Source organism: Bombina bombina, chromosome 6 (genome assembly GCF_027579735.1).
Source record: "Bombina bombina isolate aBomBom1 chromosome 6, aBomBom1.pri, whole genome shotgun sequence".
Taxonomy (NCBI): Eukaryota; Metazoa; Chordata; class Amphibia; order Anura; family Bombinatoridae; genus Bombina; species Bombina bombina.
Genome location: NC_069504.1, coordinates 1,101,707,939 through 1,101,732,127, shown reverse-complemented (window position 1 = coordinate 1,101,732,127; position 24,189 = coordinate 1,101,707,939). Strand labels below are relative to the sequence as shown.

The window sequence follows — 24,189 nt, the reverse complement described above, 5'->3', positions numbered from 1 at the left end:
CCTTTGATCCTCAAGTTGTTCCTCCGATTCCTGTTTTCAATATCTTCCAATTTATCTTCTATTTCAGTTATTACTTGTTGTTGGGAGTTAATTTGTTGATTCAATGCAGATATTTCTTCTGTGGTAGTATCTTCATGTTCCTCTAGCGAGGCTACTCTGTTACCTAGATCTAGCATGTCAGATTTAATTTCGGCAAGATTATTGGTGATAGTAGTTTGGAAGCTGTCAAATTTGTCCCATAATTTTTCGAAATTTAAGTTGATGTCCTGTTTTGAGACAAGTAATTTGAGATCTGCCTTAGTCACCGGCGTGGCATCCCCCTCTGCTGATCTAGAGTCTGAGTCTGATCCTGCATCTTCCTCTATAATGGATTGCTGTTGTCCTGCTACTTTATCTCCTTTAGACTTGAAAAAGAGGCTTGAGACCTGAGATTTGCTTGTTGCAGGTGGTTTATTCTGTTTCCTGGCAGACATTTTACTGTAGGTGAGGGTATATGTCTTTAATGGCGTAGATCTCTTGTGAATACGGTAGTGTGGGATAAGGCTAGTGTCAAGTTGAGAAGGAATTATATTGCAGAGGCCTTATATATGCTTGACCCTTACTTGGATCTTAAGTATCAGCTTGTAGTAGTAGTGACTCTGTACTTATACGTTATATTAGTAATGCTAATGTTCCCTCAGAACCGGGTCTTTATATCATGCAGCATCATTGTGTATCGTATGTTGCTTTTCACTGCAGCATGGCGTTATGCTAATATGTTATATATCTGAAGTCCCAAAATAAGAGAATAAAGTTTTCCCCTCTGTTCATCTTATATATGCAGGAGTTACTACTTGCGTGAATAGTAATGCTGTGTTTGTTTGATATTCTGTGCGGCCCTTCAGCTCACTGAGCTGCTCCTTTAGCATGATACATCTTTGTGTACATTTAGAAAAATGTCCGCCAACTTTCGTAAAAGTTTATAACCACAGTTCACAGTACCTGAAGCCTGTCACTCTCCGATTCTCTCCACTTCTCCCATTTCGGTTCCACATATCACAATGGGCACTCAGGATGTATTCCGGTCTCTGGTAGCCATGTGGAGTAGTGCCGCGTGGTTAATATGGCGGCCGTTACATATTAGTGCCGCACCTGTTTGAAAGTTTCTCCTTTTACACCGCCGTTTAAACTTTTGTGCCGGGCCGTCCTGTGCCTCTTCTATAGCCAAGGGTTCATGTGGCTAAGTCTGCAGTGTACTATTGACAGTTTAATTAGCTTTTTGTGGCGACGTCTCACAGAGCTAAAGGATCAGACCTCCATCTCTGCTCGGCTCCAGGCTCCGCCCCCGAGTGGGTTAATTTAAAGGGACATGAAAACCCAATTTTTTCTTTCATGTTTCAGAAAGAGCATACAATTTTGAAAAAGTTTCCAATTTACTTATATTGTCAAATTTGCTTTGTTCTCATGGTATTTTTTGTTTAAGAGATATCTAGATAGGTAGTGTGTCCTGAGCACTGCATTGCAGGAAAAAAGTGCTGCTATCTAGTGCTCTTGCAAATGTATAACATTCTTGCAAAACTGCTGCCACATATTACTGCAGACATGTGTTCACTCCTGAGCTTACCTGCTTTCTTTTCAACAAAAGATACCAAGAGAATGAAGTAAATTGGAAACTTGTTTAAAATTGCATGCTCTATTTGAATTTTGAAGAAAACTTTTGTTTCATTTACCTTTATTATTAAAGCGATACTTAACCCAAATTTGGGTTTAGTATTCCTTCAACCCTGCACTTCCCTCTGAATTAATATGGTGTTGACAGCAATGTGTGGACAACAGTAAATTAAATGTATAGTAAACACCTTGTAATTTCAAGACGACATTTCTTTCATACAGGTGGTGAGAGTCCACAATCCATTACTCCTGGGAATTACTCTTTTCACTAGGAGGAAGCAAAGTTTCCCAAACCCCTAGAGCTCTATAAGACTCCTCCCACCTCACATGTTCCACAGTCTTTACTTTGCCTCTGCTGAGGGTGGTCGAAGAATGAAGATGTGCATGTGATTCTTCAGAGAGAGGGGTTCTTGGTTTATGTTGAGGCCCGGGTTCCCCTCAGAGTATAATGCTTGTCAGAGGGATGTATATGTGTATGGTTTGTGACTCCTTTTTCACCTCATGGGAAATCTGTCACAGACCCTCCATAATTGGTCGTAGGGACTTGTCTTTTGCCTCCTTCTATGGATCTACAATATACTCTTATTCTATAATTAGCATTGGCTGCTGTTCAACCTTCAAATAAGTGTAAAAGGTTAGTCTAGATTTTACCTTCTACTAGCACTATGTCCCCTGAAGTCAGGGATACGGTTATAGCTTCAGAAGGCGAGACTTCCTTTGGTGATGAAGAGTCTGCCTCTGGTGTTGAACCTGAAACTTCCTCTCTTTCATTTAAAATTGAAAATATTCGTTCTCTTTTAAAAGAAGTTATAATTACTTTAGAGGTTAAATCTACGGTTTATGACTTTAAGCCTTGTTTAAAACTGTTGCTAATCCTCCTGACGTTTTTTCTATCACTGATGCTGTCTATGATATGCTTTCTAGGGAATGGTCTAAACCAGGCAATTCTTGTAATCCCTTTGCAAGTTATATCCCTTACCTGCTGCCAATGTTGAATTATGGCAAACTGTTCCCAAGTTTGATGGGGCTATTACCACTCTATCACTTTGGAAGACAGTACTTCTTTTAAAGATCATTTAGATAAAAAAAAGTCTTTTCATAGAAGGGCCTTTTTGCAAGCAGGGTACTTGCTTAGACCTGCTATTTATATTGCTGGTGTTGGCTGCTGCTTCATCTACAGTGTTCTAATGACTCAGCTTGTAACAATCTTCTGAGTTTGCTCATAGACGCCAAACATTTTGACATGGTGTCAAAATCCAGATTGTCTTTCTTTTCAGGGAAATAAACTATTCAGACTATTATGCCTTCAAAGTTGGTTTGTGTCCACAACAGATTTAAATGATGCTTTTCCTTATGTTCCAATACACAGGGAACATTACTAGTTTTTGAGGTTTACCTTTCTAGACGAGCATTTTCAGTTTATTGCTCCACCATTTGGTCTGGCTGCAGCTCTAAGAATTTTAACAAAGGTTCTGGGTGCCCAGATTGTCTGTGATCAGTGTTTCCATACCTGGACAATATCTTGGTTCAAGCTCCATATTTTCCTTTAGCAGAATATCACACCAACCAACTGTTGTTGTTTCTTCAATAACATGGTTTAAGGATACATTTTCCAAAGAGTTCTTTTAGTCCTCAAACAAAGGTAACTTTGGGGTTTCAAATAGATTTAGTCTCCATTAATCTCTCTAATTGAACAGAGAAGGTTACAATTGGTGTCAGCTTGTCTGAACCTTAAGTCTTTCTTTCTCTTGTTACTCTTTGTATGGATGTTCTAGGGCTCATGATTGCAGCTTCAGATGCAATTCCATTTGCTCATTTTTTTGTTAGACCTCTTCAGTTTAGTATGCTTAGTCAGTGGTGCAAGGATCTTACTCCGCTGTCTTAAAGGATATTTCTGGATCCCAGTACAATTCAGTCTCTGTCTAGATGGCAGGATCATCAGTTCACTATTCAGGGGGCTTCTTTCGCTCGTTTTACCAGGACTGTGATCACTACAGATGTAAGTCTTTTAGATTGTGGAGCTGTTTAGGGGTTTCTGAGAGCACAAGGGGTTTGGGATCCTCAGGAGGCATGGTTTCCAATAAATATTCTAGAGCTACGTGCTATTTTCAGGCCTTGTTGAAAAGGGAGTATCATCTCTGTTTCCAAACAGACAATGTTACTGCAGTGGCTTATATCAACCATCAGGGGATGCAGTGGCTTATGTCAACTATCGGGGGGGAACTCACAGTTCCCTAGCCATGAGGGAAGTATCTAGAATACTTTAATAGGCAGAAATCAATTCCTGTCTAATCTCTGCAATTCATATTCCAGTGATCAACTGGGAAGCAGACTTAAGTTAATCTCTTCATCCATGGGAAATGGTCTCTTCACCAGGATTCCATCAGATTGTTGGTCTTTGGGGTCTTCCAGCAATAGATCTGATGGTTTCTCTTTGGAACAACAAACTTCTCAGATACTTTGCTAGGTCCAGGGACCCTTTAAGCAGTATTTGTGGATGCTCTAGAAGCTCCTTAGTCATTTCAGCTTGCTCATCTGTTTCCTTCTCTGGTACTTCTTCCTAGAGTGATCTCCATGATAAGCCTAAAGAAATCTTCAGTAATCCTGACTGTCCCAGTTTGGCCTCGCAAGGATTTGGTATGCAGATCTGGTTCAGGTGTCCAGTTGCCATCCTTGGCCTCTTCCTCTGGTGTCAGACCTTTTTATCTCAAGGTCTGTTTTTCCATTCGTATCTCAAGTCTCTAAACGTGATTGCATGAAAATTGAACAGTTAGTCCTTAGACAGAGATTTCTCTGATTCAGTGATTGAAATCTTAATTCAGGCTCATAAGCCTGTATCTAGGAAAATCTATCATAAGTTCTAGAAGGCCTTTATTTCTTGGTTTATAGCTCATGGTTTTTCGAATCATTCTTTCAGAATTCCTAGGATTTTGCAGTTCTTACAGGATGGTCTGGATAAGGGCCTATCTGCCAGGGGAAGGGGAAGATATCTGCTTTTTCAGTTTTGTTTCATAGGCAGATTGCTTATCATCCTGATATTCATGGTTTGTTCAGGCTTTGGTTCCTATTAAGCCTGTGATCAAGCCAATTTTTCCTCCATGGAATCTTAACTTGGCGTTAAAGGGATAGGAAAGTCAAAATTAACTTGTATGATTCAGATAATCATTTTAAGATGATAGTGTCATTTTAAGACACTTTTAAATTCACTTCTTTTTTTTAAATGTGCTTTGTGCTCTTGATATCCCCTGTTGAAAAAGAATACGCACATATCTTACACTAGTGGGAGCTAGCTGCTGATTGTTGCTTGCACGCATTAGTCTCTTGTGATTGGCTAACTAGATGTTTTCAGCTAGCTGCCAGTAGTGAAACGCTGTTCCTTCAGCAAAGGATAACAAGAGAATAAAGTAAATTTGAAAGTTGTTTAAAATGGTATGTTCTATCCAAATCATGAAAGAACGTTTAGGGGTTTCTTATTCTTTTAAGGGTTTTGCAGGCTCCTCCTTTTGAACCTAACCATAGAGTTGATATTAAACTGCTTTCTTGGTTTTAGGTTTTATTCCTTTTGGCTATCTCTTCTGCTAGAAAAGTTTCAGAGCTATCTGCTCTTTCTTGTGATCCGCCTTATCTTGCTTTTCATCATTATTTTTGTTTATTTTATTTTTTTTGTTTCTTCAGATGAAGATTAAGCGCCACTAGTGGGCGCGAAACGCGTCAGGCCGTCTGTCCCTCTGTGTCTGTCTATCTGCGTGCTTGCTGTTGGTGTTATTTTTAAGCCTATTTCTTTTTTGTATGGCTTATATCTATCAATAAATTATTGCTTGCTTTTTAACCCCCGAGTAGTGCCTGCCTCTTCTTCCTGTTTCTTCAGAAATCTTTAGCAGATAAATTGTCCCTTCTTTGTGTCCTGATCCGAAGAATTCTTCAGAGAGACTGTTGCATAATTTGGATGATGTTACAGCATTGAAATATTATATTGGTGCTACTAAGGATTTTAAACAAACTTCTAGTTTGTTCATTCACTTTTCTGATGCTAGAAAAGGACAGTTTCTGCTGTTTTTTGGCCTCTTGGTTGAAACTCTTGATTCACAAGGCTTACTTGAAGGCAGTTCAGCCTCCGCCGTGTAGGTCAGTTGGCACTTCTTGGGCTTTGAAGAATGAGGCTTTAGTTGACCAAATTTGCAAGGCAGCTACTTGGTCTTCTTTGCATACTTTTACTAAAGTCTACCATTTTTATGTTTTTGCTTCTTTTGATGCAGCTTTTGGTAGGAATGTCCTTCAGACAGTTGTCTCAGGCTAATTTTTTCTTGCCTGATTGATTTATTTTTTTGAGTGCTTTAAAAAAGATAAATATTAGCCCTTGTTAAGTTTTAGTGGGGCTGTAGATTTAAGTTATCAGTGAAAAAAATGTTTTTTAAACTCCTCCCTTTGTTATTACTCGTGGATTCCACAGCTTGGGTATTAGTTCCCAAGAGTAATGGATCGTGGACTCTTACCACCTGTATGAAAGAAAACATAATTTATGCTTACCTGATGAATTCATGTTAGCAATATTTTAGATGGAGTTTATTCATTAGATGCGCTATAACTTACTTTTTAACCCTTTAAGGACACAGCTTTCAGTTTGCTCAATTGTTTTATGACGGAAAAATTCCGTCATATATCCTTAAGAGGTTAATATAGATCTGAAACTCAGATGCCCACTTGAAAAGCCAACTTTTCAAACCTTTAGCTCAGAGTAAATGTAACTTTTGAAGCGGGCGGCGAAGTGTGGGTTATTTGAATTTCATATCTATATTAAAAAGTAAGTTACAGCGCATCTTCATTACAACTGATGAATTAAACTCCTAAAATATTGCTAACATTCTGGATCTGATTTTTTAAAGGGGAGAGTTTACCATCACTTTAAAGGTAAAACCAGTCGTCCTAGATCATATAAATATTCCAGATTAAAGCACCTCTTAGAAGAGACGATGATGTAATACTACGGTAATATAAACGTGACTCCACCCCAATTAGTTCAAGTAATTAAATATCTGCTGTTTATTTTTCTCTCTAGTGAATTTCCTACCTCGGCCAGCATGGAGGCAGATGCTGTTCAGGGCATGCTATCCATGGCAGGATTGCACTATTCCACATGTTTACCCACAGAGGCAAAGAGCACAGCTTGCACGAGGGACTATCCCCAGCTGCACATCAAAGTCTCACGGGGAGGCAGCAAGGAGGTGGAATCTTACAGCCTGACAGAAGTGAACAATGGTAAGAACTGTCGGTAATTGGTCTGGGGGTTCTTATTATAAACCTGTTGCTTACAAAAGCGATATACAGGTGATACATTTAATAGCTAATAGTGGATGCGATTGCAAGTTTTCAGGACACAAGTACATTTTGTCATTCACTCAGTTCATGAAAGCTTGTAATTGTAGCCACTATTTATTAGCTATTAAGTGAACCTAAAATGGGCTGGCTCCTAAGCTTACATTCTTGCTTTTCAAATAAAGATACAAAAAGAACAAAGAAAATTGATAATAGGAGTAAATTGGAAAATTAATTAAAATTGCAACCTCTATCTGAATAATGAAAGAAAAAAATTGGGTTTAGTGTCCCTTTAAGCCAAATGGTCTATTTTTGTCAAATAATATTAATCAATTTAATTTTAGATTTCATAAAACTTGCGACCCTGCGTGTGTGTGTTAAACCCCCACATATGGGTCAAATACATAAAGCACTGTTCAGAAGCTGCAGAGAACTGCTGGTTTTAAAACATTTCTGCCCCCCACCAAGAGCTTTATTACTTCTAAACCTTTTTGTTTACGTTAACTTAGGAGTAAATTAGAAAGTTGCTTAAAATTGCATGCTCTATCTGAATCACTAAAGAAAAAAATTGGGTTCAGTGTCCCTTTAAGTACTATTATCAATTTGTCTTCGTTCTCTTGCTATCTTTATTTGAAAAAGAAGGCATCTAAGACTTTTTTTGGGTTCAGAACTATGGACAGCACTTTTTTTAGTTGTTGGATGAATTTATCCAGCAATCAGCAAGAACAACCCAGGTTGTTCACCAAAAATGGACCAGCATCTAAACTTACATTATTGCATTTCAAATAAAGATACCAAGAGAACGAAAAAAAATATATAATAGGAGTAAATTAGAAAGTTGCTTAAAATTGCATGCTCTATCTGAATCACGAAAGAAAAAAATTGGGTTCAGTGTCCCTTTAAGTACTAAGTTAACGTAAACAAAAAGGTTTAGAAGTAATAAAGCATAAAAAATATTTGTTATTTTTAAATGGTACCGGTGTTGTACTATTTACTCTCAGGCAGGACATAGATGAAGATTTCTCCCTGGAGGATGATGATCTTAGCATTTGTAACTAAGGTCCACTGCTGTTCTCACAGAAGCTGAGGAGTACAGGAAAACTTCAGTGTGAGGAAGGGTTTCTTGCTATACAGCAATGAGGTATGTTCAGTCATATTTTCTGCAGAGACTGTTTTAACTCAGAAAGGCTGACAGTGAAGGGTAAGCAGTAATCCTAGTGTTATCAGAGGTTTTTACTAGCTTGCGTAAAGGGTTAATTTTTTGTGGGCACTCAGTTTATGTGAATTTGGGACAAACGTTTTTGTGTCTGGGAGTAACGTTTTCTGTTTTATGGGACATTTGCTTGAGGGTTCTTTGGGGTTGTTTATAACCCACATAGCTTTCAGGCAGGGTTTGTTAGTTTTGTGTAGACCCCAGCAACATCGAGTGAGGTGGGCGGGGCCTACATTTACAAGCAGCAAGCAACTTCTCCTGAGGTCCTGAGAGTCTTCTGAGGGACTAATTGAAGCTTTAAACCCCATATTATCGCTTCCGAAGGGCAGGTAGGGCCACATCCGAGCTGTGGCAAGGTGCTTTAGGGGTTTTTAACCGGTTTTAGACACTTATCAATCCGTTTTTTTTCTTTTGGGGGTCTATTGCTTTACTTGTGGTGCAATCCTCTAAAGCTTAGTGGGTACACTGTTAAAATTTTGGAATTTTTGAAGCAATTTTAACCTCTTTTGCAGTTTGTGTATGCCTTTTTTTCTCTTAAAGGTATAGTACCGTTTTTGCAAATTGTGTTTTTTTCATTAAAGTGTTTTCCAAGCTTGATTGCTTCATTACTAGCCTGTTAAACATGTCTGACACTGAGGAAACTAATTGTTCAATTTGTTTAGAAGCCATTGTGGAACCCCCTCTAAGAATGTGTCCCAATTTTACTGATGTGTCTATAAATTGCAAACAGCATATTTTGACTTATAAAAGTTTGGCATTAGATGATTCTCAGACAGAAGGAAATCAGGTTTTGCCATCAAGTTCTCCCCAAGTGTCACAACCAGTAACGCCCGCTCAAGCGACGCCAAGTACTTCTAGTGCGTCTAATTCTTTCACCTTGCAAGATATGGCTTCAGTTATGAATACTACCCTCACAGAGGTTTTATCTAAACTGCCAGGGTTGCAATTGAAGCACAGTAGCTCTGGGTTAAGAACAAATGCTGAGCCTTCTGACGCTTTAGTAGCCGTATCCGATATTCCCTCACAATGTTCTGAGGTAGGGATGAGGGATTTGCTGTCTGAGGGAGAGATTTCTGATTCAGGAAAGATGTTCCCTCAGACAGATTCAGATATGACGGCATTTAAATTTAAGCTAGAGCACCTCCGTTTATTGCTCAGGGAGGTTTTAGCTACTCTGGATCATTGTGACCCTATTGTCGTTCCAGAGAAATTGTGTAAAATGGACAAATATTTAGAGGTTCCTGTTTACACTGTTTTTCCGGTCCCTAAGAGGATTTCGGACATTGTTACTAAGGAGTGGGATAGACCAGGTTTTCCATTCGCTCCCCCTCCTGTTTTTAAGAAAATGTTCCCCATTTCTGACACCATAAAGGACTCATGGCAGTCTGTCCCTAAGGTGGAGGGAGCTATTTCTACTCTGGCTAAGCGTACAACTATACCTATTGAAGACAGTTGTGCTTTCATTGATCCTATGGATAGAAAGTTAGAGGGTCTCCTAAAGAAAATTTTTGTTCATCAGGGTTTTCTTCTTCAACCTATAGCGTGCATTGTTCCGGTAACCACTGCAGCTGCTTTTTGATTTGAGGCTCTAGAAGAGGCTCTTCAGATGGAGACCCCACTAGATGATATTTTGGACAGAATTAAGGCCCTTAAGTTGGCTAATTCTTTTATTACAGACGCCGCTTTTCATCTTGCTAAGTTAGCGGCAAAGAATTCAGGTTTTGCCATTTTAGAGCAAAGAGCGTTATGGCTTAAGTCCTGGTCAGCTGATGTGTCATCTAAATCTAAGCTTTTGACCATCCCTTTCAAAGGTAAGACCCTATTCGGGCCTGCACTGAAAGAGATCATTTCAGACATCACTGGAGGGAAGGGTCATGCCCTCCCTTAAGATAAGTCAAATAAGAGAAGGACCAAACAAAATAATTTTCGTTCCTTTCGAAACTTCAAGGGTGGTCCCGCTTCCTCTTCCCCTGCTGCAAAGCAGGAGGGGAAATTTGCTCAATCCAAGCCAACCTGGAGACCTAACCAGGCTTGGAACAAGGGTAAACAGGCCAAAAAACCTGCTGCTGCCACTAAGACAGCATGAAGGGGTAGTCCTCGATCCGGGACCGGATCAAGTAGGGGGCAGACTTTCTCTCTTTGCTCAGGCCTGGGCAAGAGACGTTCAGGACTCCTGGGCCATAGAAATTGTAACCCAGGGGGTATCTCCTAGATTTCAAAGATTCTCCTCCAAGGGGGAGGTTCCATCTTTCTCAATTGTCTGTAAACCAGACAAAAAAAGAGGGGCGTTCTTATGCTGTGTAGAAGATCTTTTTACCATGGGAGTGATCTGCCCAGTTCCGAAAACAGAACAGGGGCAAGGTTTCTACTCCAATCTGTGGTTCCCAAAAAAGAGGGAACCTTCAGACCAATTCTAGATCTCAAGATCCTAAACCAATTCCTAAGAGTTCCATCCTTCAAGATGGAGACCATTCAGACTATTTTACCAATGATCTAGGAGGGTCAATATATGACTACCGTGGATCTAAAGGATGCGTATCTACACATTCCTATCCACAAAGATCATCACCAGTTCCCCAGGTTTGCCTTTCTTGACAGGCATTACCAGTTTGGGGCTCTTCCCTTCGGGTTGGCCACGGCGCCAAGAATCTTCACAAAGGTGCTAGGGTCCCTTCCGGCGGTCCTAAGGCAGAGGGGCATAGCAGTGGCGCCTTATCTAGACGACATCTTAATTCAAGCGTCGACTTTCCAACTTGCCAAGTCTCACACGGACCTAGTGTTGGCCTTTCTAAGATCTCATGGGTGGAAGGTGAACGTGAAAAAGAGTTCTCTTATTACTCTCACAAGAGTTCCATTCCTGGGAACTCTGATAGATTCGGTGGACATGAAAATATTTCTGACGGAGATTTTAACCACCTGCCGAGCTCTTCATTCCATTCTTCGGCCGTCGGTGGCTCAGTGTATGGAGGTAATCGGACTTATGGTAGCGGCAATGGACATAGTTCCGTTTGCTCGCTTGCATCTCAGGCCACTGCAACTATGCATGCTCAAACAGTGGAATGGGGATTATGCAGATTTATCTCCTCAGATAAATCTGGATCAAGAGACCAGAGAGTCTCTTCTTTGGTGGTTGTCACAGGATCACCTATCCAGGGGAATGTGTTTCCGCAGGCCAGCGTGGGTTATTGTGACGACGGACGCCAGCCTACTGGGCTGGGGTGCAGTCTGGAATTCCCTGAAAGCACAGGGTTTTGTGGACTTAGGAGGGGAGGTCCTCCTACCGATAAATATTCTGGAATTAAGAGCGATATTCAATGCTCTTCAGGCGTGGCCTCAGCTGGCTTCGGCCGGATTCATCAGGTTTCAGTCGGACAACATCACGACTGTAGCTTATATCAATCATCAGGGGGGAACAAGGAGTTATTTGGCGATGATAGAAGTTTCCAGGATAATCCGATGGACAGAGACTCACTCTTTCCATCTATCAGCGATCTATATCCCAGGGGGGGAGAACTGGGAGGCAGATTTTCTAAGTCGTCAGACTTTTCATCCGGGGGAGTGGGAGCTCCATCCGGAGGTGTTTGCTCAACTGGTTCAGCTATGGGGCACACCAGAATTGGATCTGATGGCGTCTCGTCAGAACGCCAAACTTCCTTGTTACGGATCCAGGTCAAGGGATCCTCAGGCAGTACTGATAGATGCTCTATCAGTACCGTGGTCGTTCAACCTGGCTTATGTGTTTCCACCATTCCCTCTCCTTCCGCGTCTGATTGCCAGAATTAAACAGGAGAGAGCTTTGGTATGCAGACCTGGTGGACATGTCATCTCTGCCACCATGGACTCTGCCACTGAGACGGGACCTTTTGATTCAAGGTCCATTCAAGCATCCAAATCTAATTTCTCTGCAACTGACTGCTTGGAGATTGAACGCTTGATTTTATCAAAGCAGGGTTTCTCTGAGTCGGTCATAGATACCTTGATTCAGGCTCGAAAACCTGTCACCAGGAAGATCTATCATAAGATATGGCGTAAATATCTTTTTTGGTGTGAATCCAAAGGCTACTCATGGAGTAACATCAGGATTCCTAGGTTTTTGTCTTTTTCTTCGGAGGCTATTTTTGGGAGAAAGGTTTTGCAAGCAGTGGTGCCTTCCGTTTAGGTTCCTGTCTTGTCCCTCCCTTCATCCGTGTCCTAAAGCTTTGGTATTGGTATCCCACAAGTAAGGATGAATCCGTGGACTCGGTACATCTTGCAAAAGAAAACAGAATTTATGCTTACCTGATAAATTTCTTTCTTTTGCGATGTACTGAGTCCACGGCCCGCCCTGTCTATTCAAGACAGATAGTATTTTTTATGTAAACTTCAGTCACCTCTGCACCTTACAGTTTCTCCTTTTCTTCCTTGGCCTTCAGTCGAATGACTGGGGGGTGGAGTTAAGGGGGGAGCTATATAGACAGCTTTGCTACTTCCTGTCAGGAAGGACAATATCCCACAAGTTAGGATGAATCCGTGGACTCGGTACATTGCAAAAGAAAGAAATTTATCAGGTAAGCATAAATTCTGTTTTTTGTAAAACTTTCTGCTAACGGAAACCACAACCCAATGTAGTGGGCCAATCGTGTAGGGAGAAAATACCTCCATATGTTATAAATTACACAAATTCCTCCTTATCTTCATTATTACTGTTTACCATGAAATATTAACATTTTAGTACCTCTCTTTCACAGGCACCCACTAGGAGCATCATTTTATTTATACCTTTTTCCTTACATGATTTCTATTTGTAACCAAAACTTAAGAAATGTTCAGTATAGGTGGTGATACAATAGGCAAAATCAAATAAGAAAAATGGTGAAGGACCCATTTGTAAACAATTTAATGCACTCCAGTAGGTAAAATTGATAACTGGGAACACATTAAAAATGAGAAAATATTTGCATATGCTGTCCCTTTAAGTAGAATAGCAGTATAGCTAGGGATACCAATGGATATCCCTAGGGGATATAAAAAGTTAGGGTAAGCTGTCCCTTTAAAGTTATTGACATTTTCAGTGTAGTTGGGATACAACATTTAATACATTTCAGCAGGTAAAATAGATCACTGGTAACACATGAAAGGAAAGTAATAATTATTGTACACTGTCCCTTTAAATACATAGTGGTGCAGGGTCCACTAGTTTTACATGTATTTGCTCACTCTATAGTTGTTTGACAATTTTGCGTTAAGTCAAAAAGTTATTAAATGCTGCATTTTTTTTATTTCTTGGCTTATATTCCTAGTTAGATATTCTCTATGGCCTCTTCCCTTATGTATCCATCCTGCCTGGAATGATGAAGTCAGTAAAGGGGGTCATTATTAAGGTTGAAAAAAGGGGGAGTGGCTATTTCTAACCATTTCCTCCTAAGGAGAGAATATCTGATTGTCTAGCATGGTCAATGGAATCCAATAAAGATATAGAAATAACTTTATTAGGATTTAATATCTTGTTTCTTCTTATTGTCCTGATTTAGTACCGTTCATTAAAAAAGGTTCTCTGATTAAGGGGTTGTTCATAAACAAAGATTTATCCCTCCGTGCATTTTTACTTTAAAGGGATAGGAAAGTCAAAATTTAGACCTGCAAGATTCAGATAGAGCATGTCATTTTAAGTCACTTTTAAATTAACTTCCATTTTCAAATGTGTTTCGTTCTCTTGGTATACCTTGTTAAAAAAGAATACGCACATATCCTACACTTGTGGGAGCTAGCTGCTGATTGGTTCCTGCACACACTTGTCTCTTGTGATTGGCTAACTAGATGTGTTCAGCTTGCTGCCAGTAGTACAATGTTGTTTCTTCTGCAAATAATTAAAATTAAAATGAAGCAAATTTGATAATAGAAATAAATTGGAAAGTTGTTTAAATTGCATATTCTATCCGTATCATGAAAGAAAGTTTTGGGGTTTCCTTTCTCTTTAATCCTTTTATTTCATTCTCTCAATACAGAACAGAAACTCCTCTAAAGAATTAATGCTAAAACCATTGTGTGTTTAATTCTTAGGTCACCATCACAGAGACGAAGCTGGATGGATCCGACAGCTGGACACCTCTTGCCGGCTGAGCCCTCAAGTGAGTTGGATAGTACTAAAGTACACATGTACTAGATTAGCAAGAAATTGCAGATGACTAGTTCAAATTAGATTTTATCTCATTTATTTATGTGTCTTTCTGAGTTAATAAATAAATATGACACATCGTTTTGTTGCGATGCAGGTGTATTCATACTTCATGTAAGCCTTAAAGGGACGGTAAAGCCAATTGTATAACAAATGCTAAGGATTTACCATCACTTAAAATAAACATTAGTTTCTCTCATTGTTTCCTAAAAACAATGTTAAACTCATCCTATCTGTAAGGCAAGTATATCGCTAACTCAGCGCAAGCCTCCCACGGCACAGTGATTTCACCAATGAGGTAACGTTCTAGACCAATAGTCGTGCAAAGATGTCAGATGACACGCACGGCTATTAGTCTAGAGGTGGAAATGTCACCTCATTGAAGAAAGCGACCTTACAGATAGGGTGAGTTTAATTTTATTTTTTAGGAAACAATGACAGAAACTAATGTTTATTTTTTAGCGATGGTAAATCCTAGCATTTGTTATATGCTTGGGTTTACCATCTCTTTAAGCATTGTGACATGAAAATATCACTTTAATCTTCTATGCATGTCTGGTAAAAAAAAAGCTTGGCAAATCTTCATTGTCCATTAGTTTTTACACGTAATCTTTTGAACTGCATAATAGTACCACATTAAAAGGTTTATAGAGCCTGTGCTAGAAAATGATTGAGCGGGACTATGTCATAGGTAGCTAATTCTTTTTTTATTCTACAGGATCCCTATAAACTTCCACATGCTTCACAGAGAGATCTCTCTTCTGAGGTGTCTGAGAAGCCAAAGAAGAACAAACGTTTCTCAGAAAGTTGGGACTCCATAAGATATCAGCCAGAGAAGTATGACCAAGAGTCCAGTCTGAGCCCCACGGAGTGTCACCTTAGTGATGGCAGCTTGAGTCCTGACAGGATATATGGAGAGACCTCACCAAATGTGCCCCTACACCCTACAAAAAGACCTGCCTCCAACCCACCTCCCATCAGTAACCAGGCAACTAAAGGTACATAACACTTTATGTGCATAGGTTTGCATTAACCATGACCCCCATAGTTTCTGGCCATTTTGCCCAGCATGAACTGGAGCTCCTGTACACCAGCGGGAGCCATCTTGGAGACCTATAAGGGGATATGTTAGTGCCTCAGGGGATAACCTATTTCCAGAATAGGCTGTATTCAGCCAGCTGCTATGTACTCAGCCAGTTGCTAAGTACATCCCATTTTGATATCTACATACAAATGTATTTGTATGTGTGTATGTTTTATATTTATTTTTTCATTTTATATATATATATATATATATATATATATATATATATATATATATATATATATATATATATATATATATATTTAATATAATCATTCATTTACATTTTGCGTTATTTTAATATGAATGTTTTTTTCAGAACCCAAACATTTGTTTGAAATCATAAAAATTTGCACATCCAGATGTTCAAATTTTAGTTGGGTATAAAGTTTGTATTTTAAAGTGCAATGTGAACTAAATGTGTATCTTTATTTATCCAGATGGCAATGGATTATTAAGCTTTGAATTTGATACATTACCTATTTTCCTTCTTGAATAGGGGAATTTCCCATGGTCTCAGTTCCTTATTTAACCTAATTAAGACCCTTTTCTTGTTATGGATTATTCTAGGATTATACCATCCACACCTGTACAACAATTATTAGGCTCAAACTATGAGACTTAAACCATTATACCTCTACTCATAGAAACATAGATTTTGACGGCAGGTAAGAGCCATAGGCCCAGCAAGTCTGCCCAATATTTCCTAAAAGTATAAAGTTATCTAGTGAAAAATAAGAGTACTTGAAGTACTGCCAGACCATTAAATAATGGTCAGTTGGATTATCTGATGGAGAAGATCTGATGTATCGGGTGAGACTGGGTAGGATGCACCAATAAACACTGCAATAGTCACATAAGTGAAAACCTCTCCGTAGCCTCAGTGGGTTAACATGCACAGATAAGACATTAACCCCTCACTAAACGTCACCGCTAGCTCTGCTGACTACACTATGGGGAGGCCATAGTCTATGATTACGGTCCCAGACCGAAACCGGTCAGACATTTTATTGATGCAGGATTACCCTCCTGTTCCTTTTGATCCTTTTATCTCTGTGATGAATGAATACATAATATATATATTTTACTCATCCTTGAGGCTTCCTTTAGAACACTTTATTATATAAAGTTATCTAGTTCGTAGGATACTCATAAACCTTTGAAAATATTTGTAATCCCCACAAGCATCATTTTATTTTGGGTTAATCATGTGCAACCAGGTTCTTTTAATAGCAGCATTTTCAGACCCAAATTCAGATTTTTCCTCATTCATAAATTGAGCTGGTCACTTTCTAGATTCTAGATCTGTCCTTCAATCTCAAGTGAAGAAAAAAACTTAGGACACTTAATGCTGCCCCATGAACTAACTCTTTCAGACTAGTATTCATCAAATAGCATCTTTCCTATTTATGCTGTTCTTCCTAGTTTAATAAAAGAAGAGTGAGCAAATCCAGAGATACGATTAAACATTTTGCCTGTCTTTTTTTCCATAACTGTAAAAGGTTTGAGTTACAATAAACACATTTTGTTTCTATTTTGGCATTCTGTCTCACTAGTCCACCTGGGTACTGAGGAAACCTTTTACTTTTCCAATTGACTCCTCCTTCAGCTTATCAAAAGCAGCATTTTGTCATTCCAGAACTGTTAATATCTGTCTGGAATCAATTGTGGGGTTATTGTAGCTAAAAATCATTTAGCTGTATCTGCCTTATCCCTCTACTTTGATATAAGTTTTCAGTCTAGTGTTGCCAACTGTCCTCCTCAAAAACACGAATCCACCAGGTGGAATCAAAGAACACTCTAGCAGAGCTATTAAAGGGACACTGAACCCAATTTTTTTTTCTTTCGCGATTCTGATAGAGCATACAATTTTAAGCAACTTTCTACTTTACTCCTATTACATTTTCTTCATTCTCTTGATATCTTTATTTGAAATGCAAGAATGTAAGTTTAGATGCTGGCCCATTTTTGGTGAACAACCTGGATTGTTCTTGCTGATTTGGTAGATAAATTCATTCACCAATAAAAAAGTGCTGTCCATAGTTCTGAAACAAAAAAAGCTTAGATGTCTTTTTCAAAGATAGCAAGAGAACGAAGAACAATTGATAGGAGTAAATTACAAAGTTGCTTAAAATTTCATGCTCTCTGAATCACAAAAGAAAAAAATTGGGTTCAGTGTCCCTTTAAGTATCACTCCCACTTCCAACAAACCCCCAGTCATTCTTTGCCTAGTTCATCTGGTGGACGTGCAAAGGTGGTGTCTGAAGATATTTCATCCTTTTAAAATTGTATGTTCTATATGAATCGTATATAACCATGTTACAGCTCACACGTATATAACCATGTTACAGCTCACACGTATATAACCATGTTACAGCTCACACGTATATAACCATGTTACAGCTCACGCGTATATAACCATGTTACAGCTCACGCGTATATAACCATGTTACAGCTCACGCGTATATAACCATGTTACAGCTCACGCGTATATAACCATGTTACAGCTCACGCGTATATAACCATGTTACAGCTCACGCGTATATAACCATGTTACAGCTCACGCGTATATAACCATGTTACAGCTCACGCGTATATAACCATGTTACAGCTCACGCGTATATAACCATGTTACAGCTCACGCGTATATAACCATGTTACAGCTCACGCGTATATAACCATGTTACAGCTCACACGTATATATAACCATGTTACAGCTCACACGTATATATAACCATGTTACAGCTCACACGTATATATAACCATGTTACAGCTCACACGTATATATAACCATGTTACAGCTCACACGTATATATAACCATGTTACAGCTCACACGTATATATAACCATGTTACAGCTCACACGTATATATAACCATGTTACAGCTCACACGTATATATAACCATGTTACAGCTCACACGTATATATAACCATGTTACAGCTCACACGTATATAACCATGTTATATCATTGCATCACACAACACCAAACACAAGAATGATTAATGCTTATATACCTTAAAGGGACATTAAACCCAAACACTTTCTTTCTTTATTCAGATAGAGAATAACATTTTTAAAAAGTTTTCAATTTACTTCTGTTATCAAATTTGCTTTGTTTTCATGTTATTCTTTGTCGAAGGGATACCTAGGTAGGTAGCACGCACGTGCCTAAAGCACTACATGACGGGAAATAGTGCTGCCATCTAGTGCTCCTGCTAATGTGTAACATTGTTGCAAAACTGCTGCCATTTAGAGCTGCAGACACGTGCACACTCATAAGCGTACTTTACTGCTTTTCAACAAAGGATAACAAGAAAATTGACAATTTGGTAACGGAAGTAAATTGGAAAGTTGTTTAAAATTGTATGTTCTATATGAATCATGAAAGAAAAACTTGGGTTTTATGTCCCTTTAAGACCCGTCTGAGAAAATATAACTATGGATGGTTTTATGTTTACATAATTCCAATTCTGATTTTTTTTTATACTATGGAACCCACATTTTTATGATTATTTTATATTTATTTTTCCAATTTTTTCTCTTAAATTTTGTTTCCGCCCCCTTTTTTTTTTCTCCTTTTTATATTTAGTTTGTACTCCTATTGTAAAGTTCGAGTACGCTTTTCCATTAGATGTATTTCTATGCGACATACACCCTACTAATGTTAGACTTGCACTTTCTAGACACATTTCGTTTTAAATTCTAGGTTAGGAAGAACTGTTTTCATATGGTTTTATGATTGTGTTGTGGCACAGTAAATTATATTTACAACAGAATTTAAATACTACAGATTTTGTGATTTTTTTTTTTTCCCCACTATCTGATAAGAATCATGTTTTTTTTTCTATTTTCATGATTTTTTTATTGCACAATTTGTTATAAAGTTAGAAAAACTTCGCTGTTTGATACAATAGAAATTTAACACGATGGACATTTTGATACAATGTATACAATTGGCCCTTTTGAGACAACATCCGGTTTCAATGTGTATTTAAAATTAGCATTTGCCGGGTATTGTATTCCGTTTTTATCTGCCTGAAGAAACGACCAGTGTGTGGTCGTTTCCAAGTATCCACTCATCTGGCTGGAACGATGACTGCACCTTTGACAGCGGACCCAAAAAAGGAATCTGGCGCAGTAGACAACGAACAACTTCCAGGATAGTATAAACAACAAAATGTATGCTTACTTGATAAATTTCTTTCTTTCCGGACATGGAGAGTCCACTACGTCATTCCAATTACTAGTGGGATATTTACTCCTGGCCAGCAGGAGGCGGCAAAGAGCACCCCAGCAGAGTTGTTAAGTGTCACTGCCCTTACCCATAACTCCCAGTCATTCTCTTTGCCTCTGTAAATGGAGGACGTGAAGTTTGAGTCTGAAGATTTTTTATTCATTAAAGGGTTCTTTTCCCTGTAAGCAAGGATTGGGGTTTAGCTGTGTCCACGTCAATCTCTTGAGTAAGAGTAGTGGTGGCTTTTAAGCAGTTGGAAAACAAAGCAAGGACAACCTCACCACTTTCTAACATAATTGCTACCCTAGTTATAGAAAGCCAGAGTTGGTGACTCTGTTCTTTCTTTTTCTACAGGTCTCTGTAAGGAGTATGTGTCCTTTCACACCTTGTGAGCTGTCTTCCTGCCGGACAGCTGGATTTGCAGGTAAGTGCTTTTGTCTTCTATGTATGGTAGACTTGCACTTGGGAAAATTATTTCTGCATTAATTTGGAACATATGTAATCCTTGGTATAGGATTTTCTTGGGGCAGTGTGCAGGCACTTGTGTATGTGGAGACTAAGGGGTTAAGTAATAGCTTCCTTACTGTGTTTGGAAAGATATCTCTGGGGCTCAATTTTATATTTATTAGATGGCAGTCTAAGTATTTTATTTTGGGAGAAGAAAATGCAACATCTTTTTCTCTGTCGGTATCTGAGGGATTATAAGAAACGCACGCTTTTTACTCTGCTGCGCAGTTTCTTTTCCTGCTGGTCATGTAACTCCCCGCCCTTCCGTTTGAGATTCGGAGCGACGTCATTTCTATGCAAGCTCTTTCCTATAATGGCTCGTTTGACCGTTATGCAGGGGAGTTTTGTCAAACTTTGGTGAAGGTTCAGGTAGGGCATCTCAGACTGGCTGAGGTGTAGAGGCGCATACTTTGTTTTTTTCCTGATTTTTCTGTTTTTTTCTGTTTTTGTGCTCTGACCAAACTTTTTCCTATTTAAAGTGACAGTAGTCATTTCCAAGTTATCTTTTAGTCTATTTCTTTTGGGAATTAATCCAAGCTATGCACTCTGAACAGGAGTCTGTTTCCCTTAATAAATGTTTACTGTGTTTGGCGGCCCAAATTGTTTTGCCTATGCAATTTTGTTCCTCATGTTTAGCCAGGACGCTTAAAGGGACATGAAACACAAATTTTTTCTTTCATGATTTAGAAAGAGCATGCCATTTTAAACAACTTTCTAATTTACTTCTATTATCTATTTTGCTTAATTCTCTTGCTATCCTTTACTGAAAAGTATATCTAAATAGGCTTAGTAGCTGCTGATTGGTGGCTGCACATAGATGCCTCATGTGATTGGCTCACCCATGTGCATTGCTATTTCTTCAGCAAAGGATATCTAAAGAATGAAGCATATTAGATAATATAAGTAAATTGGAATGTTTAAAAATGTATTCTCTACCTGAATCATGAAGGAATTTTTGGGGGTTTAGTGTCCCTTTAAAGGGACACTGAACCCAATTTTTTTCTTTCGTGGTTCAGATAGAGCATGTAATTTTAAGCAACTTTCTAATTTACTCCTATTATCAAATTTTCTTCATTCTCTTTGTATCTTTATTTGAAAAGTAAAAAAGTAAGTTTAGATGCCGGCCCATTTTTTGTGAACAACCTGGGTTGTTCTTGCTGATTGGTGAAAAAATTCACCCACCAATAAAGAAGTGCTGTCCATGGTACTGAACCAAAAGTTGGCTGACTGCTTAGCTTCAAATAAAGATAGCAAGAGAACAAAGAAAAATTGATAATAAGAGTAAATTAGAAAGTTGCTTAAAATTGCATGCTCTGTCTGAATCACAACATTTTGGATTAAGAGTCCCTTTAAGTTTAAAGATAAATTACTGCCTTCTCAGCCTAATGTCTCCCAGGATGATGCTGTTCAGGATATGCCACAGCTTTCTCCTCAAACATCCCAAGCCTCAATGACTTCACATACAGTGCCCTGCGGTTCCTCTCAGCCTCCTGTAGGAGTGTATTTGCCAATAGATTTTGCTGCACAGATATCTTCTGCAGTATTTGCGGCTTTATCTGCTTTTCCCATGATGGGTAAGCGTAAGAGAAAATCAAAACATTTTTCTTTAAGTAAGGTGTCTGTCCCATCTTCTGCTGCGAAGGTTGACCTCCCCCATAAGTCTGATGAGGAGGATACCTCGGTAGCTACTTTGGACGACTCCTGACTCTCTGGTCGCTGTCAACCCTAAAAAATCTAGTAAGCTTAATAAATACTATGATGTTCCATCTGCCGTGGAAGTATTTCCTGTCCCAAACCGTGCATCGGAGATCATTTCTCAGGAATGGGATAAGCCAGGGGTTCCATTTTCCCCTTCTCCCATTTTTAAGAAGATGTTTCCTCCATTAGGGACTCATGGTGCACTGTGCCTAAAGTGGAAGGAACTATTTCCACTCTGGCCAAGAGAACCACACTTCGTAAAGAGGATAGCTGTTCCTTTAAGGATTTCATGGATAAAAAGCTGGAGGCTTATTTAAACAAAATGTATGTTCATCAGGGATTACAATGGCGGCCTGCCATTTGTATTGCTACGGTAACAAGCGCAGCATCTTATTGGTGTGACGCTTTGTCCAAGCTAATTTTAGAAGAGATTTCGTTAGAGGAGATCCAAGATAGCATCAAGGCTCTCAAGCTGGCTAATTCCTTTCTCTGATGCCAACATGCAAGTCATTAGACTGGGAGCCAAGATGTCTGGTTTCACTGTTCTAGCCCGCAGGGCTCTGTGGTTAAAATCTTGGTCAGCTGATGTTACCTCCAAGTCCAAGCTCTTGTCACTACCTTTCAAGGGCAAGACCCTGTTTGGCCCTGCTCTCACTGAGATTATTTCTGAAATTACAGGTGGAAAAGGGTCTTTTCTGCCACAGGACAAGACGAATAGACCAAAGGGACGTCAAAATTAAAATTTTCGTTTCCTCTTCCTCCTCCTTGGAATAAGGGGAAGCAGTCAAATAAGCCTTCATCTGAGACTGTCAGCATGAAGGGTCTGCCCCCGTTCCGGTATTAAATCAAGTGGGGGGCAGACATTCCTTGTTTCGTCAAGCTTGGATACGCAATGTCTCAATAGAATCAAGACTTGTCGTCCCAGGGCCAGATTTCTCCTGAAGATTATCTGCAGATCAGGTAAAAAGAGAGGCATTCTTAAGATCTGTTCAGGATCTTTCTTCCCTGGGAGTGATTGCTCCAGTAAAGGAACAGGGTCTAGGATTCTGTTTGGGGGTTCTCAAAATAGAGTGCACTTTTCGACTCATTTTAGACCTAAAATGTCTCAAGTTTCTCAGGGTACCGTCCTTCAAGATAGAGACCATTTGGTCCATTCTTCCTTTGGTCCAAGAAGGTCAGTTAACAAAGAACAAAGGTTCTGGGGGCGCTCTTGGGGGTGTTGTAGAATCTGCTAGGATATTATTATTCTTTTCGCAGAGAGACACACACACACCAGAATGCTTCAATTCAGGTATTGCTTTATTCTGGTACCATCAGCTTACAGACGGCAATGAGAGTCTACACAACTCATGTGTGGCTAACTGTTGATTCCAGTAGGCTCTGATTACATAAAAGATTACATAGCCTTTTATACATTTACTATAATATGGGACTAAATGAGAAACCTCTGGAAAATATTTGCTGATAAAGAAACTATTATAATTGGGGTTCTTCTCAGTCGTAAATCTTGGTAACCAGTGAAAAGAACATGGGACAACAAGGTCATATTGAATGTACCATTATTCTTGTCCACAATTCCAGGATTATAAGGGTGCCAGATATCAAGATTTACGACTTCAGAACGCCAGATATTGAGACATTTACAATCATGCACAAATAATAGAATTAACAGAGAAATATATAATGCACATGAATATATAACTGATAACGTCAGATACTGAAAATAAGTTACATAGTTCTTATGAATACATAATACAGCTAACTAGATACATAGTGAATTTCCTGTTACAAGGAATGCAGAGGATACAGAAAATAGTATGATTTAAAAATTAACCCATTCTCACCATTTAACTCTTTCTATGTCATTTATATATCAGGGGGTAGTCAGGTCTTAGGGAATTGCGGTGGCTCCTTACCTGGACGACATCTTGGTTTCATCTTCTCAACTAGCAAAAGCTTATACAGATATCTTGTTGTCTTTTCTACGTTCCCACGAATGGAAAGTGAATCTGGAGAAGAGTTCCCTTGTTCCATCTACAAGGGTGTGTTTTTTTTAGGGACCATCATAGATTCCCTATCTATGAAGATTTTTCTGACGGAGGTCAGAAAATCCAAACTTCTCTCTTCTTGCCTCTCTCTCCAGTCTACTGTTCAGCCATCAGTGGCTCAATGCATGGAGGTAATTGGTCTGATAGTCTCTTCCATGGACATCATTCCCTTTGCTCGATTCCATTTGAGAGCTCTACAATTTATGCATGCTCAGACAATGGAACGGAGACCATTCAGATCTGTCTCAGAGGATAGATCTGGACTAATTGACAAGAGACTCTCTCTC

At 39.1% G+C, this 24,189-nt stretch overlaps 1 protein-coding gene across 2 annotated transcripts in view; it reads left to right on the top strand.

Moving 5' to 3' along the window:
- The window catches only part of KDM7A (lysine demethylase 7A), a 318,101-nt gene that overhangs the window by 276,912 nt on the left and 17,000 nt on the right, over window positions 1-24,189 (top strand). For both annotated transcript variants that reach the window (XM_053719030.1, XM_053719029.1), the window contains exons 17-19: window positions 6,707-6,906; window positions 14,216-14,283; window positions 15,049-15,328. In XM_053719030.1, the coding sequence (XP_053575005.1) occupies window positions 6,707-6,906; window positions 14,216-14,283; window positions 15,049-15,328 (548 nt within the window). The remainder of the gene's footprint in view (window positions 1-6,706; window positions 6,907-14,215; window positions 14,284-15,048; window positions 15,329-24,189) is intronic.